The 25,297-nt window shown below is 41.8% G+C and overlaps 1 protein-coding gene across 2 annotated transcripts in view; it reads right to left on the minus strand.

Annotated features, from left to right (window-relative positions):
• Positions 1 to 1,368: 1,368 nt before the first annotated feature.
• The window catches only part of gal3st3 (galactose-3-O-sulfotransferase 3), a 29,261-nt gene continuing 5,332 nt past the window's right edge, over positions 1,369 to 25,297 (minus strand). The window contains exons 2-5 of one of the 2 annotated variants that reach the window (XM_035993541.1): positions 16,728 to 16,780; positions 7,733 to 7,835; positions 5,341 to 6,560; positions 1,369 to 5,310 (exon numbers count right to left, since the gene is read on the minus strand). In XM_035993541.1, coding sequence (XP_035849434.1) covers positions 5,192 to 5,310; positions 5,341 to 6,560; positions 7,733 to 7,815 — 1,422 coding nt within the window. In that variant the 5' untranslated portion in view covers positions 7,816 to 7,835; positions 16,728 to 16,780 and the 3' untranslated portion in view covers positions 1,369 to 5,191. The remainder of the gene's footprint in view (positions 5,311 to 5,340; positions 6,561 to 7,732; positions 7,836 to 16,727; positions 16,781 to 25,297) is intronic. The other variant, XM_031304475.2, reaches the window with a different exon arrangement.

Below are 25,297 nucleotides of genomic sequence, written 5' to 3' on the forward strand. Positions count from 1 at the left end.
TTATGTAATACAGGATGGACTGCAACTTGCAAGTATCCACATGACAAAACTTAGCAGTGTTACACACTAATTTACACACTAAATGAATACTTAATGTTGTGCTATATTTGTATAATAGGCAGAGTTTGTCATGTTGGTGTGAAAATAAGTTTTGTTGCATTAACGAATTTAGATTTAATTAGGGGTTAGCCTCTGTGAGGCTAATCACTAGGCTTACATGCTCAAATAACACCGCTAACATGCTAATGCTTAGCAGTAACAAGTTTACCATGTTCTCCATCTAAGTTTAGCTTGTTAGCATGCTAACATTTGCCTATTAGGACAAAGAACAACTGAAGCGGGTGGGAATGTCATTAGTTTTGCAGGTATTTTGTCCTAAACTGGTCACATATTTGACCAAAGTGATTACAATTCATTCTGAGGGGGGCCTGAAGGTGTGAACTAAATGTCACGGCAATCCATTTATTGAGATATTTCTGTCTGGACCAAAGTGGTGAAATGACCAACAAACCTACATTGCCATACCAACAGGGCTATAAGGTCAGTAACTAATGGTTAATTAAATATTAAATAAGTACAGGCATTTGCATACATTATTATGTGAAGTTAACATGTTAGAGATTTTTTTATTTTCTCTACATTGTTGTTTAGTATTTGTCACTCTATGTAGTGCTGTTGAGAGTGTTTCTGCACAGCACCAGACTCGCAGATGCATACAGTAAGTTTGTTTCAGGAGAACGTAAAAGAGAAAAAGGCGTGAATGAAACTTAAAGCATGTTTTCTTTCTCTTTTTGACATTTTATTCTGTGGTCTATATGTCATTATTAATTACTATAATTAGTATAAAGATGCTTATGATTAGAACTATGATTATATAAAAAAAAAAAAAAAAAAAATAAAAAAAAAGAATGAAGAAAGGCAGCAGCGATGTGAGAGGAAAGACAGAAAGGTGCAGAGGCAGCCGGTCCGGAGGGCCATCTCTCACCATGGCAACAGCAGGCCATAATGACAGATAGAAAGAGGGGGACACAGCATCATGATTGCTTCAATCACAGCCATATCAAACACACTGCTTTGCATTTTGTTTTAGTCCCTGTGAGAAGCAATTTGTTCGTTCATTTAGGCAGGCGTGCTGGATGGAGGTCATTTCAAACGACTGATTGCAGGCTGAAAAGTCTGGTTTTGGTCTTCAGGGAAATAGAAACCATTTAGAATCAGGATCTTAATTGAGCAACTGTCAGTGTGTGTGTGTGTGTGTGTGTGTGTGTGCATTGCTTTAATATTACAAATAATTCAAGGCAATGCATATCTGCATAAAACTGCATTGAAGAGAGACATGGCAGAGACAAAAACATGTCCACTCACTGATGAATTGAAATCATTCAAACTTTATTCGCCACGTTCCCCGTCCATCATTACAAAGCTTTGGGGCCCCTAGCTCTGATTGTCATTAGCCATTAGTTCAGAGCCCCGTCACCCACCTAAACTTTTCCACTCAATCACCAAAATGGGAGGAAATTCTTCACAGTTCACAGATAAGTCCATAAACAGAGGATGGAAATAAATGATGAGTAGATCAAAGAGGCAATGGAGGAAAATACATTTAGAGAATCATCAAGTATGCCACTGTCACCCAATGTCAATGAACTGTTTCTCTTTTACTTCCCTGCAACATAAAGGCTCAGCAGAGACCAAACATATATATCTGACACCACAATAAAGAAGTTTCATTTTTTTTATTAAAACAAAAATAAAAAAACATCTTTGCAATGTCGCTCGAAAAAAGAAAGTAGGGGCAGCTAATGTGAAGATTATGAGATTTTATCATTCTGTTTTTCTTAGCCCCTCTGCCATTTTCAAAGAATAGCCGACACTTTAGACACGACAGCGCAACCATTACTGAAAGTCTCCCACAAGAAGCAGAACAGCCGGGCGAACGACTCGTACAATCAAAACAGCACTTAGAGAGACTCACAGACACACAGAGAAATGGATCATAAATGAACAGTTTCAAGAAACATATTCTTCAGCTGGCTCCTGGTCAGACACAGACGTGGGAGGAAATGTATTTTCAAATACACATTTTGACTGTCCTTTTTAGCTTATTTGTCTTTATTAGTCTACAAATGACTGGCAGACAGTTTATTTTACCACAGGAATTTACTGACAGTACCTGAACTCCACCTTTAGCTTAAAAATCAGGTTTTGTGCCAATGCTTATGCTTATCAAATACATGAAAAAAATTATCATATGTAAAGAAAAACACTTTGGGTCAACATAATTGCTCAATGAGTGTTACAGTATTTTACAGCAGGTTGAGGCAATTCAGGAGTTCCATTCAAAGCCAAAATGTTTTTTTTTACATGTAGCAGCTGAATTTAAACTATAATTAAAATATAGTTTTATAGTTGATCAGCATCATCAGCAAACTGATTCAATGTACAAGGCTGGTGATATTCTATATTTCTCCTAATGTCAACAAATGCATTAAAGACAAAACAAACAATGAATTGGTCCAAAAAAAACTATTAAAAACACATCAGTGTATCACACTAGTGCATTGGGTGAAATGTTTCATCATTACGACAAACAGGGGCACTGTAGTTTATTTTGAGTTAATCCTACATACACCTTCCTGCTGCTGGAAATAGTCATTTTTGCATCAAATGTGTATTCATCCACAGCTGAAAATAGTCCCTATAACAAATGCACTATTTCTTCTGTTTGAGTAACAGCTGCCATGACTACAGTGCCCAGCTGTTTCAGAGAATTACTGAGCCTTTTTAAAGAAATGAAACCATACATTTGTGAAATATATTTGTTATTAAAGATTTACAGCAGGAACCAATATGCTTCAAGCTATTAAAAAAAGGCTCAAGGAAATTGGCAGACAGACTTATGCATTGTTGGTTTTGGTCTTTTTGTGGGATTTGTTGACAGAAGGAAAAATGTAACAAAAAACTCCAGCCTTATCCTTTAAAGAGAGTTTTTGCAGTGTATCTACCAGAAGAAAAATTACGCATATCTGAACACATATCAAACAGCTGTAAATAAATAAAAACTGCTGTGCATTTCGTACTTTCAAAGCTGAGGTTTCCCTGGTAAATTCAGACAAGCACACTTTAAATTCAAATATTCACAGCCACTTCATAAAACTGTTTATCCTCTACTTCGGCCTGTTTTCCACCTGCTCCACTTTTTATTCCTGTCAGAGCAGCAGCGGTTTGTGTGTTTTTCATTATTGTAACCTACAGCGCGACAGACTCCAACCACAAAAGCTTTGTGTGGTTGAGCACTTAAGCACTGCCAAAGATTAATCTTACAGTGACTACACTTGTTTCACTGTGCGGTTTTCAGAAGTGGTCTTTGTAGTTTGGCATTATGTAAAACATGTATAGACTGATTTTTTTTTTTTTTATATCATTGCCACATGCCTTGTTCCACCTCAGCTGCTTGGAGTGGTATGCTGAACATATGAAGGTTTTTATCCAGTGATTCATGAAAATTACATCTAGAAATACAGTAATGGGACTCTTTAAATCCCGATAATAAATAATACATTGTTTTTATAAATCTCACACACATTATTTCCTTTTGTTGCCATGCCAACTTGGCTGGCCTTGGGAAAAAAATACATGTAGCAGAGAGAACCACTTCCTAGCTCGCACACACTCTCACACACTCTCACACACTCTCACAAGAATACACTCAGACATCCTTCGTCCGCCCCCCAGTTACTAATAAGTGTCCTGCTGATCACTGGAGGAATAAAAGAACATAAATGACACATTAAATATGAGCAGAATAGATTAAAAATGGATCACCGCTGAGAAAAATGATGACATTTTAGGATCCCAGCCAAACCAGCCAGCCCACCAGTCTTACCAGGCTTTTAGCATTCTACATCTCTGGCTTTGTCCTTCTGCGTTTCCGAGTTCAGAATGAGCAGCTTTCGCCTGGTCCTTACTCTTAATGAAAATGTACGGCCGGGTAACCTAAGAACATGGGCCATAGGTGGGCTGTGAGAGAAGACGATTAAATATTCAAACACTGCAACCCACAGGCCTCAAGTCTTTGTCCTGTCAAGTTGTTTTACGTTTTTGTTTGTGCAAGTGAGTGAGGTTGCTGGTAGGCTATTAAATCCATGCCTTTCAAATAGAACGTAGGCCTGGAGATCTTATTGCAATATCGGCCAAGATTAAAAACAAAACCCCACATCCAGAAACCTAGAAACTCGCAAGATGTGATCTCAGCTGATGGTATGGGGGGTAAACCGGAATTGAAGAAAACAAGATGTCAGTGGACTCTCTGGATTGAGATCCTAACTAGAGGGTAGCAGCAGGGATGAGGGGATGGAGGATGGAGAGAAGAATGCAGGGAGGAGGCCAGAGAGGTTGAAAGCTGAAGAAACACAGGCTTGGTGTGTGTGTTCAATCTCTGTGTGAGTCATAGCGATAATGGGTGGCCAAACTGAGCGTCCAGTCTTTAGGCTTACCCTCTGTATACGGTCTCTCTCTTTATCTGTCTATCTGGCTTTTTAACCCCCCTCCCTCCATTGCTTTAGGCTCTAGAGTTTGTAAGAGAAGAAGACGAGGAGAAGAGTCTTGATTGTGCTCTTGTATTAATGCTTGGAGGTGATCTCAATGTCTATCTGGCCTCTTAGGAGGCTCTTTGGACGCCTGACAGCTGATCCCTTTATGTCATTATGTCTCTCTCAAGGAGTTTAAGTGGCATATGTTTGGGAGAGAGAGAGCTCGAGAAACAGAGAATGAAAGCAAGTAACATGATACTATACCAGTGTGATACACACAATGCCTACTCTGTGCCTCACAATAGGCCCGATATCCCCACTTCCCTATTGAGTCCCCGTCGCACATAACAGATTTGCCTCAAAGAACCACTTTCACCTAAAACCCTCTACCATCCGCTGTTGTCGGGCGGGTTTTACAGACCAGAGAGGGGAGAGATTCAAGTTCAAGTCCAGATTACGTCTTACCCCCTTTCCCTCCTTTTTACCTCATTTTTTTTTATCCCAAACTCTGTCTGGAAGGGACAGGAGAGACATTGATTCAAGAACAACCCAGACTTTTTCCCAAAAGACGCCCTTGTTTCCAACACCCCCACCTACCAAGCACCATTGTCTCAAGGGTCAAGATGGGTAGGAAAATGCAGTATGTTATATTTCAGTCTCTACTTTTTAGTCTGTGAGGCCTGGGTCTGTGAGGATTTAGGCCCTAACTTTGTGGTCCGACCTTGAGTTCCTGCAGCAGGCTTCAAGGTGGAGGTGGACCCCGTCCCTGATGCAGGGCCTGGGGCTACAGCGCCTGGGGCTGCAGGGCCTGGGGCCACAGGGGGCGGTTGGCTGCGCTGCACTTGAGGATGCCGAGGCAGGACTGTGCGTATGGGCTGCTGGAGGGGACGTGACTGCTGTGGAGGTCGGAGCTGGTAGCCACGGCGGTAGCGCAGTGATTGGGAACGTAGGAGCACCCGTGTGTACTGGACCTCTGGCATGATGAGCTTGAGGCAGAGCTCCTGGGCCTGGCTCGAGAACCCACGGCTGAGATTTATCGGGAGGTCGTAGCCCACGATGTCAACTTTTCCACTAGGCTGCCACGGGCGGAGATCCTTGTTTTTGATCTGCGCGGCTGATCGGAGAAGCGGCATCCGCCCACCGAAGCAGCTCCTCATTAACCTCTCCTGGGCTCGCCGAAGGAGTCGCACCTCTCTCGCCACACAGGCTGGACCCAGAGCTGACAGCTGGCGCCACAAGGAGGCATTAAAGTGGTCGTAGAGACGTGCGTCTAAGGAATTCCAGGCTCGGATCTTCGAAGGGAGCCCTGGCGTCAGGCTTCGCTTTGAGCTCGGTGTCCGCATGTTGAGTTTAACGTACAGAATGTCCTCCAGGTCCCAAGAGAGGAGATGGCGAAGGAGAACCAGCGACTCATCAAAGTACTCAGCAATCATCACCAGGGAGAAAACTCGCTCCACCTCAGCCAGAAAGGCCCGTGCATACACCACATCTGTTGCTGGGCGATCCTTGTCTCCGCCCAGGTCGAAGGTCAGGGTGTTGCGTGCATACATGGAGTCCTTCTCATCTGGTCGGTAGTAGCGCCAGGGCTCCTGTAAAAAAGCCTCCAAGGAGCCATTGGGGACCCTCTTAAAACTCTGGCAATACTGGTTGTAGTAACTGAACAAGGATTCAAACATTGAGCCCGGCTCTCTCAGGATCGTGATATACATTGTGTCATTGGGCATCAGGCGCAGCAGCTCTGCTTTGTTGAAGCGCATGTGGCTGGTGATGATGTTCGGCGGCAGCGTGTGCGGGTGGACAAAGTGAGAGGTGAAGGAGCGTGGGTAGCAGAACTGGTGGCTGCAGGCCTGCACGGGCAACGCCACCGTGAGGTTGTTGCGCTCTGCGAAGCGGAAAAGCAGGTTCTGCATGGTGGTGCTGGCCGTTTTGTGGGTCTTGAGGAAGGCCACATTGGTGTGCTTAGGTTTGAGGCCCGGGGCAGGGTGGGAACGGAGGGCAGGGCAACCGAGGTGAAAGGCCTCTATGGTCCTGGAGAAAGAAAAAGAAAGTGTAAAAACTTATTTGAAGCTCTATTAGGCCCAGAAAGAAGAAGCAGCTACTCCAAATAATTAGGTGACATTAAAGACATAATTGCAGACAGACTGAGGTGTAGGGCAGGACAGAGGTACAACAGTCAAGTAGAAATCGGTGAACATGTGGTGAATTGAAATGAGAGGAGACAGAGAAAAGAGAGGAGACATAGGATAAGACACAGAGTGAAACAGAGAGTGCAAGTTGCTAGGTGTGTATGAACTGTTTGTACTACATACCATGCTGGGTGATAAATCAATATTATATTTTTGACTTTCTTTGCAATCATAGTGTGATGATAGGAGTTTTGTCGGATGCACTGCATCAATTTCATTATCTAATCTTATATTATGATTTTTACAAGTGATTTAATTCCATTCCTAATTTTGAAAGTGTATGGATTGTTATTGGAAAAATATTCTAATTATCGTGATGGTTCCAGCCATATGTCCCAGCTCTACTACATACTAATAAAAGGGAATGTGATCTTCAAAATGTATGACAACTCACAATGGGACCTAACATACTTCTTTGCATCTTATTTCCAAAAAAGATGATAAACAATGAAATGAAATGCATCAGTGTAGCTAAATTCTAATTAGGATGATTATTCATGATACAATTTTACCATTGCAAAAAAGCTTAATATAAAATCACAGCAAAGTCCAATCACACCTATGTATTTGGGTACACACATACTGAATACTCTGCAGTATTACAGCAGGGAGTATTCACTGCAGACTGAAATAGAGGCTCAGTTATTTAAAAGGTGTGGAAACAATGTTTGAAAAGTAGAGAAACGAATGGCATAGCAATAACAAAGACAGTAAAGACAGGAATGTGGAAAAGGTTTTATGAGCAAAACGTTAAGTTAAAAAGGGTACGAGAACAGAATACAGGGCTGTCAAAGATCTACGATCCCTCTTCTTTTATAATTGGTCCCTAGACCATTGTGGCAGCTCAAAGTCTCCATATTTCAGTATGATAATAAGCCAGTCCTGCTATTAATTTGACTTGAAAAGAAAAAGACCGGTATCTTCATATTAATTAGCACCATATGAACTTATAGAGAGATAGAGTGTATGTAATGTAAGTGTTTGCATACGTGTGGGCGTGTTTCAATCACTCACCAGCTCAAGTGGCCCCCATGGTGCAGCAGAAGACTGACAGTACTGATGGCGACGAAGACCAGGAATATCTTCTTCTGCGACATCTCTCTCTGCTTCACTGGGACTGCCGGAGGTAGAGGAGAAGAAGAGCGAGAGTGAGGCGACTAGAGAACATAAGTAAATGTAGAGTAGGGCAGCGCGAGAACAAGGGCAGGTGGAGGTGTAATGAGAAAGCGAAAATGAGGATGGAGGCGGAAGGAGAACGACGAGAAAAGATGAAAGGAAGCAGAAATGAGGAGTGAAAGGACAGGAAGAAAGGGGAAGAGAGAGAGCGAACAAGAAGAAAAGACGAACACGGTGAGGAGGATTTACTGAACAAATAATGTTGGCAGAAGGTATTGAGGCTTGGCTTTTGTCACTCTGTAATTATATAGTGAATGATACCTTCATTACCTTCCACAGCTGTAATAGTGACACTCACTGTTACACCCTTTTATATTCTCTGGGCTCAAACCGTATACAGCTGGCTCCGTACATTAGGTCCTGTCAGTTATGAGGGACATGCATATGTGAAAAACTAACAGCACTTCACAGTGAGAGTGCTCTGTGGTAGAAACTCCCCGTGTCACTTGACCCGCCAAAACGCCACGACAGCAATGGAACCTGGGAAGGAGTCCAACCCTCTCTCGACGGCATCTCACTTGCATAACAATGGCCGACGTCTCTCTCCTTGATTACACTGTCCTGTTAGCGTATATACACATGCCAACAGTCGCGGAAGCCAGCTAGCGTTACTCAAAGCAGCGGCTTTTCACACTGCATACGGCATTTGGTGGATGCTTTTATCTGAATCATGGTGGAGAAGCATGACTCCATCAATTTTAGACATGGGTGGCCCCTGGGAGAAATTACTGACCATGGCAGTATTACTGCCACCCACTCAAGTGAATGGGATCATTAAGGGTTTGCTGCACAGACAGGGATTTTGGTATAGGGGTAAAACAAGCGTTAAATCTGGCCAAACATACTTTTTTTTTTTATTTAGATATATGCAACCTGCAAACAGAACGGTATATTTTTCAAGTTTCATTCACAATGATATAACAGAAAAAAAAAGCAAATCATCACATTTGAGAAGCTGGAACCAGCAAATGTTTGACATATTTTGCTTGATGACTTGAATTATTCATCAATTATCTAAATAGTTGGCCAAAACCTCATTTAATTTATTTTAGTTCTAAACTAACTGTCAAAAAAACTAACATACAACACTGAGTCACCCTGCTGTGCAAAATACAAAGCTCATAGGCATGAGATGGGACATTATTTTATGTGCAAATTAAACAACTGTGGTGGAGAAATGTGATCCCCTGCAGGTTCCTAAGTAAAATCAAGATATGTTTCCCCAAATAGTAGTCTAATTAAGCATGGAGGGAAGAACTGACAGCTGACAGTGTCGAGTTGTAGAAGATTAAGAGAGAAACGTGAAAACGCATTTATTTTCAATTCCAAAATGCTCAAACAGCTGGTATTGTGCTGCTTCGGTGGTTAGGCTCAGCAGGAATGTGCGTGAAGACACACACACACACACACACACACACACACACACACACACACACGTGCAGGCACACACAAAAACACTAAGCCTACTCTACTAAATAGGCATTAATGCTCTCACATTAATTGCACAGCTTGTTGTAGACACAGTTTGGTTGTTTTTTGGCAAGTTAATCTTTTGATGATGTCAACACAGAATGTCCCCTGCCCTAGTGATGGCCCAATAATCTGAACACAACTGCAGCTTATATTTTCTTTTTTTGTCTTTTTTACATTTCTTTTTTCAACAAAAGTCAGTTGAGTTGATATCATCCACGTTGATGAAAGACTGAGGGATGCAAAGACTCTGGAAGGGCAAATACTCAAAACTGAAAAGCTGAAACTAGAGGTTTTGGGGAAAATAACAATTGATTAATCCTTTAAGTATTCTTAAATCATTAATTTGCTTCATAACCGTTACCTAGGAAACTGGAAACACCAGTGACAAGACATCAGCACAAGAAACAAAAAAATTCAGCTGGCTCCAGGAGGCAATACAACCAATTGTCCATCCTATTTCAAACTAATTTCAGTGATATGTGGTAGTTCACCCAGCAAGCCCTTGAAAAGTACAGTTTGGCTCTAAGTGCAGGGCTTACGTCTTCTACCAATGTTTATTTTTTATATTTAGCATGCCGAAATTGTTTTCTGCCTCAAGTACACTTTGTCTTTTAGAGACAGTTCTGGCAAGACTCAGCACAAAACATCTCACAGCTCTTGAAAGATGCTCCTTTGTCCTCTTTAATAAATAAAATGTCCTTTTTAAAAAACATGTTTCCTGTCCCCTTTAAGTTGTTTGTCCAAACGCAGCCTGAGTAGTTGGAGATATTCGTGTTTTTCTCTCTAGCCATTATATCTTGTAAAGCATGAACAACAACCTCCAGTGATTAGAACATTGCCTGAGCTGAATAATCCATCGCATTAAACATGACATTTTAATGTGGGTCTGCCACAGTTTGTTTTTATTTCATTTTTCACCGTCGAGTGTTTTCATATCTGTGACCTCTCTCTTATTGTTAATCAGCTGACACAGACAGGAGGAGATTAAAGTCTCTGCCAGGACACACTCTCACCTCAGCAACTTTATTGTCAGATCCCTTTGTATTTAGCAGGGGATGGGGCAGCAGTTTGCATTTTATAAAGAGCAAACAAAGTCCTAAAGGTGTGTTCAGACTGAAGTGAATCTGAGTTTTTCATCATTGTGTTCAAACGAAAGGGAAATTCACTCGAGATGGCCCAAATCTGTGTGCAATGAAAGCTGTAGGACATTGGCTGTTTGTGGCAAATAAACATGGCCTGTAAAAACAGTTGTCATAAACAAAGCATGTGTTATTATTTTGAAGAGTTTCAACAACTAAATATGTAAAGTATGCATGGTACAATGACAAAGAAACGTGTCAAATACCATGCAGAAAATGTCTATACTTTTCCTGTGCAATGAAGGAACATTATGGTCATTTTAAAGGCTCTTACTTTCGATTTAATAAGCGCCTCAGATAATCTGACCTAAGTCCTCCAAATTATTATTATTTTTGGTGAGTACAATGTTGTTATAACCTATAGATATGATGTCTAAAACTATGAAAAAAAGTTGTAATACAAGTCTTTTCCTTATGGTACATTCCTTAAAACCACTTGCATGAAGTGGAACAGGATGGACTTTTCATTACTATCCTCCGAAATGCCACATTTTCCAAACTGGTCAATTACATCTAGTTACACCGGCCTCATCGGCTCGAGGTTCGGTACCATTTGCATAGGAAAATGTCACCCTAATACCTGTCTTGAATGAAGCATTAATGAAATGAAGCACAGAGACTGATTAATCCTGATTCTGATTCAGAGAGTAGTGGGAGGCAGCCATGCAGCAGAGATGCAGGGGGCTGTTTCTTGTGGTAAGAGGAGCTGGTTCATAGCTGTGTGTGTGTGTGTGTGTGTGTGTGTGTGTGTGTGTGTGTGTGTGTGTGTGTGTGTGTGTGTGTGTGTGTGTGTGTGTGTGTGTGTGTGTGTGTGTGTGTGTGTGTGTGAGCGAGGGGATGGAGGTAGATCATGTGTCACAGGGAGTTAATAAGAAAGGGATTTAAGTGGCTTTCAGCAGACAGACTCGGCCTCTCCCCTTCATCCAAACTCATCTACTGCCATCTTCTCCTCCCTTCACCTCCTCCTCTTCCCCACCAACACTCTGGCCTCTTTAATTAAAAAGGTCTGATTAGGTTTCTCTTACGATCGCTGCAGATATGAAAGCACAGTGAGAGGACACCTGATCCCTTTGTTATCGGACAATGATTTAGACAAAGGAGATAGACAGGCGAAATGATACCTTATCTTATTTGTGTATTGATTTAATGATTAAATGAGGGTTAATCCACACGGAGGTGTATGTTGCAAAGGATTGCAACACATCACGTGAAGGTAAAGAGGTAAAGAACTAATCCTTTAACACGGATCTCAGAGTGGATTATCCATTTTACATTGCAGTCACTCGCCAAAGATTTTAAATAAGAGTATTTGCTGGTTAATTCTTAAATGTGTTGTGCTCAGAGGTAAAAGGTTATAGGGACAAAAGTTAGTCGTTCCCATATGGTTAGCAACATAAGCCCCGTTTCAACTGCAGGAACTTTCCCCCGGAACAAGGAATTTTCTGAGGAACTCGTTGGGGACCAGGGTCTAATATTGGAGGGTAGTACTTTCTGAAAGTACAGGAACCTTCGGGGTGGGGTTTGCAGGGATGACTGTTGCTGATTGGTCAAACACACACAGCACGGCTGCTTCAACTTTCCGAACGCTTCATTCATAAAACAAGGTACTCTCATATCGATTTATGACCATTTTAGGACAAAAGTTTATCTTTGTTCGATAACATTAAAAGTAAATTTATGCTTTGCTGTCGGTGTCCTGACTTTCTTTTTAAAAGAAAGAAAAAGAAAAAGAGATTGCGCGAGCCAGCAGCCACACTGAACTGTCATCGAGAACTGGGTGAGACATGCAGCCTGTGAAACATTTATGTGCTGCAATTCATTTATTTGTATCTGTGATAAGCCAATAGCCACTGATAATATTGGCGCTTGCCAATTTTATCAGTAATGCTCTATTCAAGACTGAGCTAATTACAAACTCATTTTCACCATGGTATAACAAATATAATATATATTAACAGACAGTTGTTGACATTACATAACGTTTGCCGACCCGTTACCGGATAAGCGGAAGAAGATGGATGGATGGATGGATCTATTTTTTTGTGTGGCAGTTATTTTGTTAGTCTGTGGCTGTGTCTGCGCACAAACACAATGTGACTTCAGATGGAAGTGTGTGAAGTAATTATTCTCACATCTCCCTTAAATGTTCGCCGCAGGTGATTCAAACTTTATTTCCTCTCTTTGCCCCTGCACTTATTTTCCTTCTGCCCTTCTATCTTTTTGTCAGTTTGCCTCCATCTCTACCAGAGGCTGCTGCTGCCATGTTAAAATGTTGTATCTCCAAAATGGCAGCTGTTATGAATCAATGGAAGAAGTTTTGAAAGAGTTTAGACTTCTGTTGAGTTTGAACTCTGGGTGAGTGTCAGTGAGTGTCACAGTGGCTGTGCAGAAATACAGCAGCGAGACAAACATATAGAGAATTACAATTCAAAGACATGTAATACACACAATACACACACACACACACACACACACACACACACACACACAGACATGCAAGACAACCCCAACAACATGCACTCATACAGGAACAAAAATAACATCTCTATAGTCCCTGCACACACACAGATGTTCACCACCCCAAACCCCCCCCCCCCCTCCACACACACACACACACACACACACACACACACACACACACACACACACACACACACACACACACACACACACACACAGCTGAACCAAATGAGCTTATGAAGGTAGCTTCATGCTCAGTCCTCCGGGGCAACAGCAGCTGCTTCGCTCTATGATCTTGTCATCTGTACTGATCTCATATGATAACCTTTGACCTCTCCTGAGGGACTTTTATACCTCAAATGATCTGGGAGGTTGCACAAAAATAACACACACACACACACACACACACACACACACACACACACACACACACACACACACACACACACACACACACACACACACATACTCTAGAGAGGATGGGATGGGGACTAATTCATTTTAGACTTTGTGCCCCCATGTTTTATCAAAGTGAGTCTAATATTCTTACTTTGTTATCATATGGTATGTGTCTTTGTGTGACCAAACCAACCAACATATCAAGTCATGACAAATGATAGCTTATGTACATATGTTATGTTTTCCCCCCTTTTTCCCTCTTAAACACACACACGCACAGCTAGCTGTTCAGGGACCAGCCACCAGGGAGATGACCCATAGTCCAGCCATCAGTAACTGGATGACTGTTGCCACGGAAAACCAAGGGCAAAGCCTCATGTACCGTCTAACACTGTGAACAGATGCACACACACACACACACACACACACACACACACACACACACACACGCACACACATACACACACACACGCGCGCGCACGCACACACACACACACACACACACACACACACACACACACACACACACACACACACACACACACACACACTAAGACCTGAGGGTTACATTAGCATTAGTGCTGCCCTTCAACAACATTGTGGAAGATGCTAGTTTATGTTTTGCTAGCAAGCGAGTGATTCTGGGCTAACAGGCTGTAAGACAACGACATTTAAAGCTCCATTTCCAATTTTACAGTGATGAGAGCTGCTGTAACAGTGACAAGCATGGGTTAAATGGTCACAAATACTAGTGCTAGCTGTGGTAGTATCTAGCCTTGCAGATGGGTTTGGTATTGTGGTGAGGTTTTGAGATCTCACCTGCACCACCCCAATTTAATGTAGGTTAACAGCATTGAACTATTACTATTGAGGGTTACTCGTGACATTACATTACATTTGAATGGTCAAAATTGGTGCAGCAGAGGGCGAGATATACTGACTTTTATTTAGTCAAGTTCCAAATGCCCTGGATCCTTCACTTCCCATAATGCAACTTGATAGCATCATTCCTTACGCTCCATTCATGTGGCTTAACTCATTTTCCTAACCATTACAAAGCGACTCCAGAGCCGCAGAAGACATTACACAACTGCTTTTGCGGGCTAAATACTCCCTGTGACTAGTAAATCACCTTTGACGTATGAAATTGGCAGAGTGCCCCATTCAAAAAATTCAACATGTGTATTTCCAGAAAAAATTTGTGCACCCCAAAATCCAAGTAAACAAACTATCTCTTCTACTACTCCCACGCTCCCGGGACGCTACAATATTCCACATGATAGTGGATGAATCCAAACGAAAAGGTAATGTGCATTTTCTGCCAGAGGTACCTGCATGGCTGTATGCAGTAAAGCTAGAGGTAAGTTGTAAAGCCCCTGTAGTAGCCATTGAGCACTCCTCCTGCTGAAAAGTCCTTGGCGCGAGACACTGGATCCCTCTCAGCTCGAGGGCTGCTGACCCTGAGGTGCAGCCCTGTAAATTTTCCACCCCGCAGGGATCAATAGGTATCACATCTGATTATTACTATTTACAAGGTGCAGTGACTCAGGCTTGACTTTGTATTAAAGGTGTAGAATTTCACAAGGTGACCTTGTTGGAGAAAAAACACAAAAAACAACAACAACTGGACAGGTGGTCCAGTGTGAGAGTCCAGAGTGTGCCGGTAACAGCTGCAGTCCAATACAGAAATTTAACATCTGCAGCTGCCACTGTGGTACAGCATAAGGACAAAGACTTTATGTTCTTAATGATTTGAGGATTTACTCAAGAGTAGGACAGTGAAATGCTACCATGAAACACACTGTGGAGAGCTACTGTATAAATCATGAGGGGTGTGCGGGGGGGAGGGGGAAGAAAAAGCGTGGTTTTAAGTTCTAAGAAATCCTCGAGGGGCCGTTCTGGGCGATCTAAGAAATCTGTTCATTTTCCAGGAAGGCTGTTTGCTTACGTCTGAGGCTTTATCTCTGAAATCCTCAAAATCAATCTGAGATACAAGGCTTGAAATTATTTTTCACAGTTGTGCCTCCTCGCCTGCCCCTTCGCTGCTCCACCCTTCCACTTTATGCCATTTGGTGTAGCCAAGAGCAGAGACATTTTAAAACCTATTTCATACTAGGGGTTAGATGGGTACATGAAGGCAATATCAGGAAGTCATGTCATCCACGGCCAACAAGATAGAGGTTCCTAGCAGCATAAAACGATTCTATATAAGCTGCAGAGATGAGTGTATGACGGTTACAAATCAAAATAGTCTATTGGAGTCCTACATGAACACACTGTTATATATGTGTTTTGTCTGTGCTCTTCTCACAGGTTTGAAGAAGGCTGGTGAGTCACAAATATTTCATGATATATAAATACTTAAGAGTTTTTTATAAGGTTGTCAGATCCTGGTCATTTCGACTAAATGATTGATGCCGTGATAACTTCATGTCTAGAGTTGTAAAATCCTGTGCCTCAAACTATTGAATCTACTCAAAACAGACTTCCTGAATCCTTTCTTTTCTCGCCAGTATTCTGTTCTTAGATATTTATTTAAAATGACAGCTATGGTTTAGTGAAATCACCACATTGATTTACTGTAATTTATTTCTCATCCTTCTCTTCGCCTTTTTGAGCAGTGAACCCCAAAAATAATGTCATTAGCATTCAATGTGTTTCCAAACTCTGTAAGATGCTTTTTTTCATTTAAACCACAACATGAATTTGTGTTACATATTGTTATGTTATATTAAAATGTTACATGGTCCAATTTTTTATTATTTATAATCAAAAGCAGTTGGGTGTGCGATAAGCCGAGTTGACGACTTGGAGGTTGGAGCTCAATACGAGCAGCGGGTGAACACGGTTCTGCATCAGTGTGAATCAAACACTTCTTATTTTATGGGAGCCTTGAGCCGAAAAACATCACAGCTTCTGCCTGCGCCCGCGCAAAGACTCTTGCTCTTATCGCTCTCTCCCCGCAGTCTCCCTACAATCCTCATTACTTTAATCTGAAGTGCACCTCAATGACTCCCCGACCTCCTCCTCCTCCTCTCCACTGGGCTTTTCCTCTCTCCATCACTCTATCTTCCAACCCTTTATCTTTACAGTAAAGGTAGTCAGGGCTCTCTGGCTAGTTTCCCTATGGTGCTTTATAGACATCTGCCCCACCCTGTTCCTGGACCTGTTCGAGATTTAGAGAAAGAGAGAATCAAACGAGTGCATGTCTGTACTGAACATGTATGTTAATGTACGTGTGCACAGCTGTCTATGCTCGTGTGTGTGTGTGTGTGTGTGTGTGTGTGTGTGTGTGTGTGTGTGTGTGTGTGTGTGTGTGTGTTTGTGCATGACTGTGTCTGAGAGTGTGTCTGGATCATTACTTGTCTCCAGGATAGACTCCCTGTGGACCCACAGATACAGGCTTTATCTTGCCCTAAATGACCCCCCAGAGAGAGTGATCAGAGAGAGGCGGAGAGGGGGAGAACACAGGGGGAAAATGGGGCGAGTGAAGGACAGGGTGAGAGGAGAATGAAATGGGGAAATCGGGGGAGGAGAGGGAGAACAGAGATAAAGATGAGATTCGACGAAAGACAAGCAGAGAACAAGAGAACATGGAAAGAGAAAATGAAAGAGGTCTGAGTGTGCTTATTGATAAAAGCCTTTTAGATAATTTGTTACCGGCAAGCACCTTAAGCTAAATCCAGGGAGGGACAGAAAACATCAGCGGGCCAATGTTACCTTTGGCGAAGTCAAATGACAAGCACATCTTCTGTTTTATCTCTTTGCATATAAACATACTTCACAGAGTCTACAGCTTAATACCCTCACTGGGATGTGTTGTGTTTTGCCTCAACAACATTTTTGTGATAAGGTCTAACTCCCTCCACGCACACATCCACTCCAATGTTGTTAGCATGCTAATATTTGCTAGTACACCTGAGGCTGATGGGTTATATGGATTAGTTTTGCAGGTATTTGGTTATATATTAAACAAACTAAAATTTTGACCTGATGATGGATATTATGAAAGGTCAGGGGATCAAAGTTTTTTACAGGGACCATAATTGTTTCTACAAAATTTCACGGCAAATCTTCCTATTGTTGAGATATTTCAATATTTTCAAACCTGGGGCTCACCAAAGTCCGTAGGGTTTATCCTCTGGGGACCATGAATGTTCATGCCAATCCATCCAATAGCTAAAATTACATTAACCTTTGCAGTACCTGGACTCAATATTTTGTTGTGGAAATGATGAAGGCTTTATTATCGGCAAGAGAAAATCAATTCCCTATAGAAGTACCTTAATTATTTGTAAACAACAATTTTCTCCAGACAGGCCTCTACACTTTGTCAATCATCCGAGAGACTACAGAACGCCTCAATCGCCAGTGAAAAATAAAAAAGCAATTTGGATCATAAGCACTCCCGAACACTCAAAAGGTTGCTTTTGCGCTGCTTTGGTTTGGGCGAGGGGTGATGTGTTAACATTTAGGGGGAAGCACTCTTTCAAAATATCACTCCCTCCTCTTTATTTATCTGCATTTATATTCTGTTCAGGGAACTCAATGTGCTTTTGCAACTCAGCGGTTAATTTACATAAGACACAGGCTTCCTACTCGCCAAATAAATTTAATGTTCTGAGGCAAAGCACGAAAAGCACCTGCTGTAGACGAAATCACAGCTTCCTGCCGGTCTGACTGTTCCGACCTGCAGAGTTCACACCAGCTGAGCTAACTTAGCTCTTCAGGTCAACTCTCCAGGTTAGGGTGTTACACACTTTGCCTTTTTTGCTCCTGTTACAGAAACGTAATTGTAGGTTTTTCACAAATCCCCCTGCGCCACTGCTCTGTGCTTAAGCTCGGCGCCAATTACTAGCGCAGCGCCAAGTGAGCTGAGCCATCCAGCAGGTTCATTTGGACCACAGCCTATTTCGCATTCCTGCTTTTATTGGATGACAGTTAATTCTGCTGCAGTTTTTTACCCTCCTCCCTAAAGATAAAAGAGAAGGCCTCACTTCATCAGCATGACAAACGAGCACGATTTATGAATCTAAACAAGCCAACTTCTCTCAGACTTACAGTATGTTTTCAGTAGTACACCCTTACCAAAAAAAAACACCCCATCCTGCATGACCCCCACCGGGAGTATCTCAACCAGGAGAGCTTTGACTCTGCCAGAACCAGAGGAGAAAACCAAAAGAGCTGCATGCGCACTGCAATTAAGCAGAGACGCTGTCACGATTGGAGACAGGCGGAACATTAAAGGCTCCTCAGCACCACAGTGGAAAATGTACAAGCTTGTAGAAAAAGCTTGTCGGCTTTCATTAGTGAGTAGCAAATGCTTCTGAGGTGGACGGACAGACAGGGTGGTCTGTGGTAATTAGTAATAAAAGACCCACAGAATGGATGCAGAGGCATGGAAAGCAAGTACTCGATCAGTGACACAGAGTAATTAAGGATGCACTAATGTCATCAAATAGAATCAATCACAGCTGGCCTGCCCATGTGGTAAATACATATAGATTTTTCCAAACTTATTGATCACATCTGGGCTCCATATATGTAGCAACCTTAGTGGGCCCTGTTCCCCTTTTATTACATCCATTGTCACGTCTGCACAAATAACTAAATCAACAAGTAAACGTATGCATCTGTGGTGTAGGGAAATCAGTAATGAAGTGTTAGGAAAGTCTGCACAGCCTGAACTCTCAGCATATTTCAGCCCTCTATTCTGTGTGAAGCGTTCACCATGAAGATTTAATACATTATTTCTGTCAGTTCATTTTTCATTGTAACAAAAGTGGAAAGCCATCTGGGCCCCAATACACTGAAAAAGGATTTCTGTATTGCACTAATATATATATAAGTGCTAGCCCCGTCTGAAATAGCAGAATAAAGCTTTAGACTATTGAAACACAAGATTAGAAGCTGCTATCACTTTCAAATTCACTGACTGATCCTAATACAGGGAGTTAAATAATAGCTCTATAAGTTATTAAACTTTTCTGATGCTGCTGAAGCTTTATTTGTATCAGTAATGTTTATAGTAAAACTGATCAAAACACTAGAGTAAACTGATCATGTCTCAATAGTCTGCATGCTTAGCTCCCGGCTGCTGTTCCACTCCTGGCTATTGTAAACCATCTCATTACAGTGCATGCTCGATAGCAGCAGTGAAGGTTAAGATAACAGATACATTAACAACTGTACATGCATGCTTATTTTAGATGATCAGATTCCTACAGTTAGGATATTTACAGCTGGTACTGTAGCAGCCATAAGGTGACTGAAACTACTAAACCTGGAGCAGAAACCAACAGTTCCAGACTTTAATTAGTACTTCTATGCAAAAATTATTGCGTTCATGGTAAGTTGAGGTGCTATGTGTGGAAAACAATATCGACCACATTGCAAAACAGTTACAAAGCAATGTCAGGGAAACAACATTCAATAGACAAGAACTGATTTCGGAAAAGGATGCCATCAGCCCTGACGCTGAACCCTAACCCATGCCTGCTTTACGACCACATTGCTGCTTTTACAACCAAAACAGGCTAATGAGCTGATAAACCCCCATGCAAGCAGCAATAAGCAAGATCAATACACACTGGATCAATATAACATCGCTCTGATAGTGGAAATCCTGTAAGCAATTAGACAGCGCTTGAGAAGGCGGCGTCTTCGTTCATACCCAATTATGATTGGGTCAAATGGGCTTAAGTAGGTGTCTAGTTTGTTGATTATCGTTGAGGCAAGTTAATCACCCCGTTTATCATACTAATAGAAGAGGTCCCTGGTTAATTCTGGTTGCGTCTGCGTCTGGTAATTGGGAAATTTAAAAGCAAATAAGCCATAATATTGCGGTAGGTGTTTTAGGATAACGTCCGGAGTATTTAGTGAGAGTAATAGGCAGAGTGGATGTCCAGTTTTGATTAGACCTGGCAAATTTAAGAAGTGAATGAGAGATTTGAAGACAATTTGAGCTGAACTGATTTTCAATCCTTAATGTTTAAACATTTGTATTTTAAAATTTTAACCTGCAAAGTAACACACACACACGTTGTGTTTTTGTTGTGATAGTTTAAGCTGTGTCTGGTAATAATAAGTAAAACAAAAGTGTGTATTGCTTTATTAAAGAGAATTCATTTTTGTGTTTCATTTAATACTGTATAAATTCACTTGAAGTAATATTAAAGTGTGTAAAAACATATATTTATAAACTAATTTATTTGCTCATTTCAAATGATTAAAAATAATCCATTAAGCTTTCTGACTCTAAATTACGCTTTGTGGCTGGTGGAGCACTGCACGTGCGCCCTTTATTGGCCGGTCGCCACTGATAAAGAGTCCCTCTGCTATGAATACGACAGGCAAGATGGCTTGTTGTGAATATGTCACTCACTCCCATGTGGCTGTACTGGCTTTGGGGCTCAGATCTGGCACTCAGCGCAGCAGAGAGGTCAAAGGAGAACTGCTGAACTGGACAATAGGAGTATTCTGGTGTCGAACTGTCACTTCCGGACCACAGCATCGCAGAATTGAAACGATAGATTCCAAATTGCATATTCTTCACAGAGTGTCAGTCGTGCTTTGTGTCAGGGCGAAGCCTCCAGATAGCCAACCGATCTGAACACAGAGCTGAAGAGCCGGAGTCTGAATAATTAACCACAATGGAATAATAAACACGCTGTTCTCACAAGTTCTCCCTTAATTCTAAAAATGTCAAAGGCAGATGGCACGCTGCCTGCGGCAAAACTTTGGTGTAGAGCGACGAGAGAGATGAGAATGGAGATAGACGGAAAAAAGGAAAGGAAGGCAAGATAAATATGTTAAGGTTGTTTTTTCGCCAGGAGCAGGAAGAGGGATGAATGGCTGACCCACGTTTTATTTGTGGATCCTTAAAATGTATGAACAAATGAATTGAAGTAAATGAGCTATAAAAATAAAAAATAAAATATAAAACTGCAATGAAAATATAACTGTCTTTGCTTCTATTTACAGTTATAGATCATGCTGGAGGTGATAGTGTATATTTGAATGTATCTCTGCATCACTGAAGACAGGGAATAAGACAGTGATGGAAGCACCAAAGCAGGTAGAAAAACAGTACACCGCTTTCAACAAGCATCGACTACAAACTCCATAAATCCGAATTCACTATTTTGGGGCATAATCCCTTCCATGACGGCTGCCTCCTACATTTGCCTCTGCTGGTCTGCCACGCTCTGGAAGGTTGCCTAGGAACTTGGCAGGGTGGTGCGTATAGCACAAAGATGTTCCAAAAAACAAAACGTAACTTCTCAATACCTTAAAAAAAAGAATACGGCCTGGCTATTACATTGACTAAGTCAAGTCCTTTCAAGTCATCTGTCTCAAGTCAAAGTCAAGTCTCAAGTCTTGAATTCCAAGTCAAAGTCAAGTCGAGTCATGTATCAATGTAAGTCAAGCAAGTCTCAAGTCCTCCAATTGGCGACTCGAGTCAGACTTGAGTCAAGCTGTGCGACTCGTGTCCCCCACCTCTGCAGATAAGAGAAAAATAGGTCGTTGAAAGTTGCAGAAACGCCAGACGTGGAACAAATGTGGCAGTCCACATAGTTTCTCTGCCCTGTTTGACAACAAAGAAGCCTACTGCTGTGACTGCCTGGTGAGGTCTAGTTTATCCATTTGTTACCATGGTTAACTACATGTAGGCCTAAGTCATTTGCTCGCCTCCTTCAGTGACTGCACAAATGTGGAAAGTGGAAAGCTTTGTAGTAACTCAGTGAGGTTTAAATAAAGCTATGTTGCTCTGACCATGACCAAGTTAAACAAATATTGGCAAATATGGAAATTGTTGTGTTTTTCCTATGATCTTCCACTTCAATTCATTGCATGTTCCACCATATTAGCATGGCAGATTTTATATTTCGTCACATGCTAAAGCTGAATGCATGTGGCCGTAGCAAGAGTGATTCTTCGTACATAAAGGGTTTGGATGGTGGTTTCTTTTTCTATGCTAACAAAAAAACAATCAAAAAACAAGCAAAAGTGTAAGGAATGCATTAAATAGCCACAAATCAAGAAAAAGCTGCACATGACGCTCAAAACACAACACATCTTTTGGCCGCATTGCATCCTGTTCTCCATATGACAAAATGTGCATACTGTATGTAAGTGCACCTTTTTTTTTTTAAAGCTGTAGTCTTGCTCAGACTACCTTGGCAGAAAATACATTGGCTGTTTCAGGGATCAAACATTAGGAGAACCTAACCACTGGTCCAGCTTATAGCACCATTATACAGAGCAGTTATGCACAGAGACAGACAAACCCACAGAGGGGAAAAGGAATATTGGGTTGAGGTGCAGCCAGACAGGGCAGGTGAGGCGGCAGTAACAGCGATCGCCCTCCCGCCGCTGGGGGAAGCTGTGTAAGACTGTAATCAGATTTCACACGCCGCTCGAGCATCCTTTGCAGTCAGTCGGCCAAACTGATGCTGCAGTGTTTCAGGAAAAGTAAAAGAAATGGTGTTTTTGAAAGTAAGAGTGTGTATGGATAGGTGAGAGTATGACCATGTTGGGGCCTGCTTTCATGTGCATATTTACATATGTGTACGTCCATGCCTGTGTATGAGTATAAGACTGTGTACTTGTGCATGCAGTGTATGTTTTTGTGTGTACAGGTAGTGTGTGGGTATGCCAACGTGTCAAATCTGACTACTTCCACACCTGTATTTACTGTGATTCTGTGCCATGCTTGCTTTTATTTGTGTGTGTGTGTGTGTGTGTGTGTGTGTGTGTGTGTGTGTGTGTTCTTGCTTATCTGTCTTTGTGAGGACCAAGGGAGGCAAAACAAAGGACATTTTGGCCAATCCTCTTCGAAGGGCAGTTTGAGGGTAATAACTTGGATTTTAGGGTTAAGCTTAAATTTAGTTTAGTTAATTTAGGTTAGTCTCGCATTTCCAGACCTAACTTCACAGTGTTGTGTCAGCCCTGGAGCATGGTTTGGCTAATTACACTGCCTAATTATTCTAGGATAGGAACAAAAACACTGTGGCTTGTTTGCATTTCTTTAAACCAATCACAACCGTCCTGGGCAGCGCTAAGGCCCGTTAGCAGAAATAGCGAGAGGGGAGGGACATGTGGTGGGTGAGAGACGCACCTGATATCAGGCTTCATCCCGGCAACAAGTACGGTAAGTGCAGTTGGTCAAAGTTAAAGCAGTAAAGGATAGAAGTACAACCACGTGTTTCTGTGTGTGTACACGTGTTCTGCTCTCTGGGATCGTGCTGTTAGGAAGCAGCCGCAGCCAGGCTCTTTGTAATGGCCTGATAGACGCTCCAGCCAGAACACAGATTAATCAAGGGGCTAGACTAGAACCCCCAGGGGAGGGCGCCCTCTGCACCTCCCCTCCACCCAACACACACACACATTTAACACAGACTCTGGTGTGAATAAAAAAAGTGCACATACAGAGCCAAACAGCTGTCAAAAAGTCACAATCACAAGCTTTTACACATACACACAGGTAAGCATGCCCCAGGAACACACACAGACAGACACACTCTGCAGGTTCAAAACATTCCTGTCTGCCCCAGCAGGTTTAAAGTTCTTCAGAGGAAACACCTTTAGCACTTAAAGGGGGCTTTTACTCGCCTGCCTGGGCAGCTCAACACACTCATTAAGTTCCTCCTGTTTATTAGACCAAACATATCAGGTGTGTGGGGCAAACTGAGGAAATGAAAGAAAACAGAACACAAATCTAATTCAAAAGCATTAGTCAATCATGTTTGTGCAGCCTTTAATCAAAGTTAAAGTCCTTAAAGGAGTGTAAAAACAACAACAAAACAAATAATAAAAGTATCTTAAAATAAGCTATTCTGGTGCATTGCTCTTTTGGTAAAATTAACAACCAACTTAATCCACAGAGAAATACACACAGCCCAAATTCATAAACGGTGCTTTTAAACGAGCCGTACTGTTGCTACAGTGCCATTACAGTCATTCCCTGGCTGCAATGGCGGTGCACAGACGCAGTGAGCTTACAAAGCTGACCAATCAGAGCACACTGGGCTTTTCCCAAAGGGGGCTGGCACTAAAAATGGACAGCCAGAGGATGAAAACAGGTATATTTAGACAGACAGAAAGAGAAAAGATTTTTTTAACATTAAAGCATGTAAACATGTTCTAGTAGAATATTGCAATAAAGAGGAAGCCAGAACAAATACACTATTAATACCAGACAACTATGACAAAGTACCTCATCATTTACTGCCCTTCTTTTTAAAAGTCAGTGGTGTTGTGTATTTTGTCGAACCCAGATCTTCCTGATGAAGCCCTTCACAGAACACAGGCGCTGAAAAGTGATATTCAGTTTGGAGTATCTGGTTTCTAGATTATTTTGTGTAACAGATTCTATAGATAACGTATCGAATGGCTCGTTGTTGCAGACCCTGGAGTTGATAGCCAACACAGTGTGTCCTTACTGACCAGTCTCATTTGTTCTCCTGGACGATTAGCTTTGTTTGATGTGGCTTTCTTTGTGGTATATAAGCCTTGTCTTTCTCTCCTCAGAGGGATTTGTGTTTCCTCAAGGTTCATGGGAACAGCACCACCAGGAGGGCAACGCCGCAATGTAAATACAACGACCAACTTTTTCAATCAGATCTGTGATCAACACCAGGATACACCAACTGTACCTTCTTATTTCACTTTAACCCTAACCCGCCTTATTATAGGAACAGTTATGTGAAAAGTGGTATAACCATAAATAAATCATCATAAATTGATTGGCACAAATGACACTATTCAATATTATCAATCTCACTACAAGGTCCATTTAAAAGATTTTGCAGGGCTTTCGATTAAATCATGATCATGATCTTCCTAGCTTGCCTAGTTGATGTGATATTGTAAACGTTGAAATTCCAATTCTCAATGAGCACTCTGAGGACTTTACGTCCATGTAATCTGC

Source organism: Sander lucioperca, chromosome 17 (genome assembly GCF_008315115.2).
Source record: "Sander lucioperca isolate FBNREF2018 chromosome 17, SLUC_FBN_1.2, whole genome shotgun sequence".
In the NCBI taxonomy this organism is placed as follows: Eukaryota; Metazoa; Chordata; class Actinopteri; order Perciformes; family Percidae; genus Sander; species Sander lucioperca.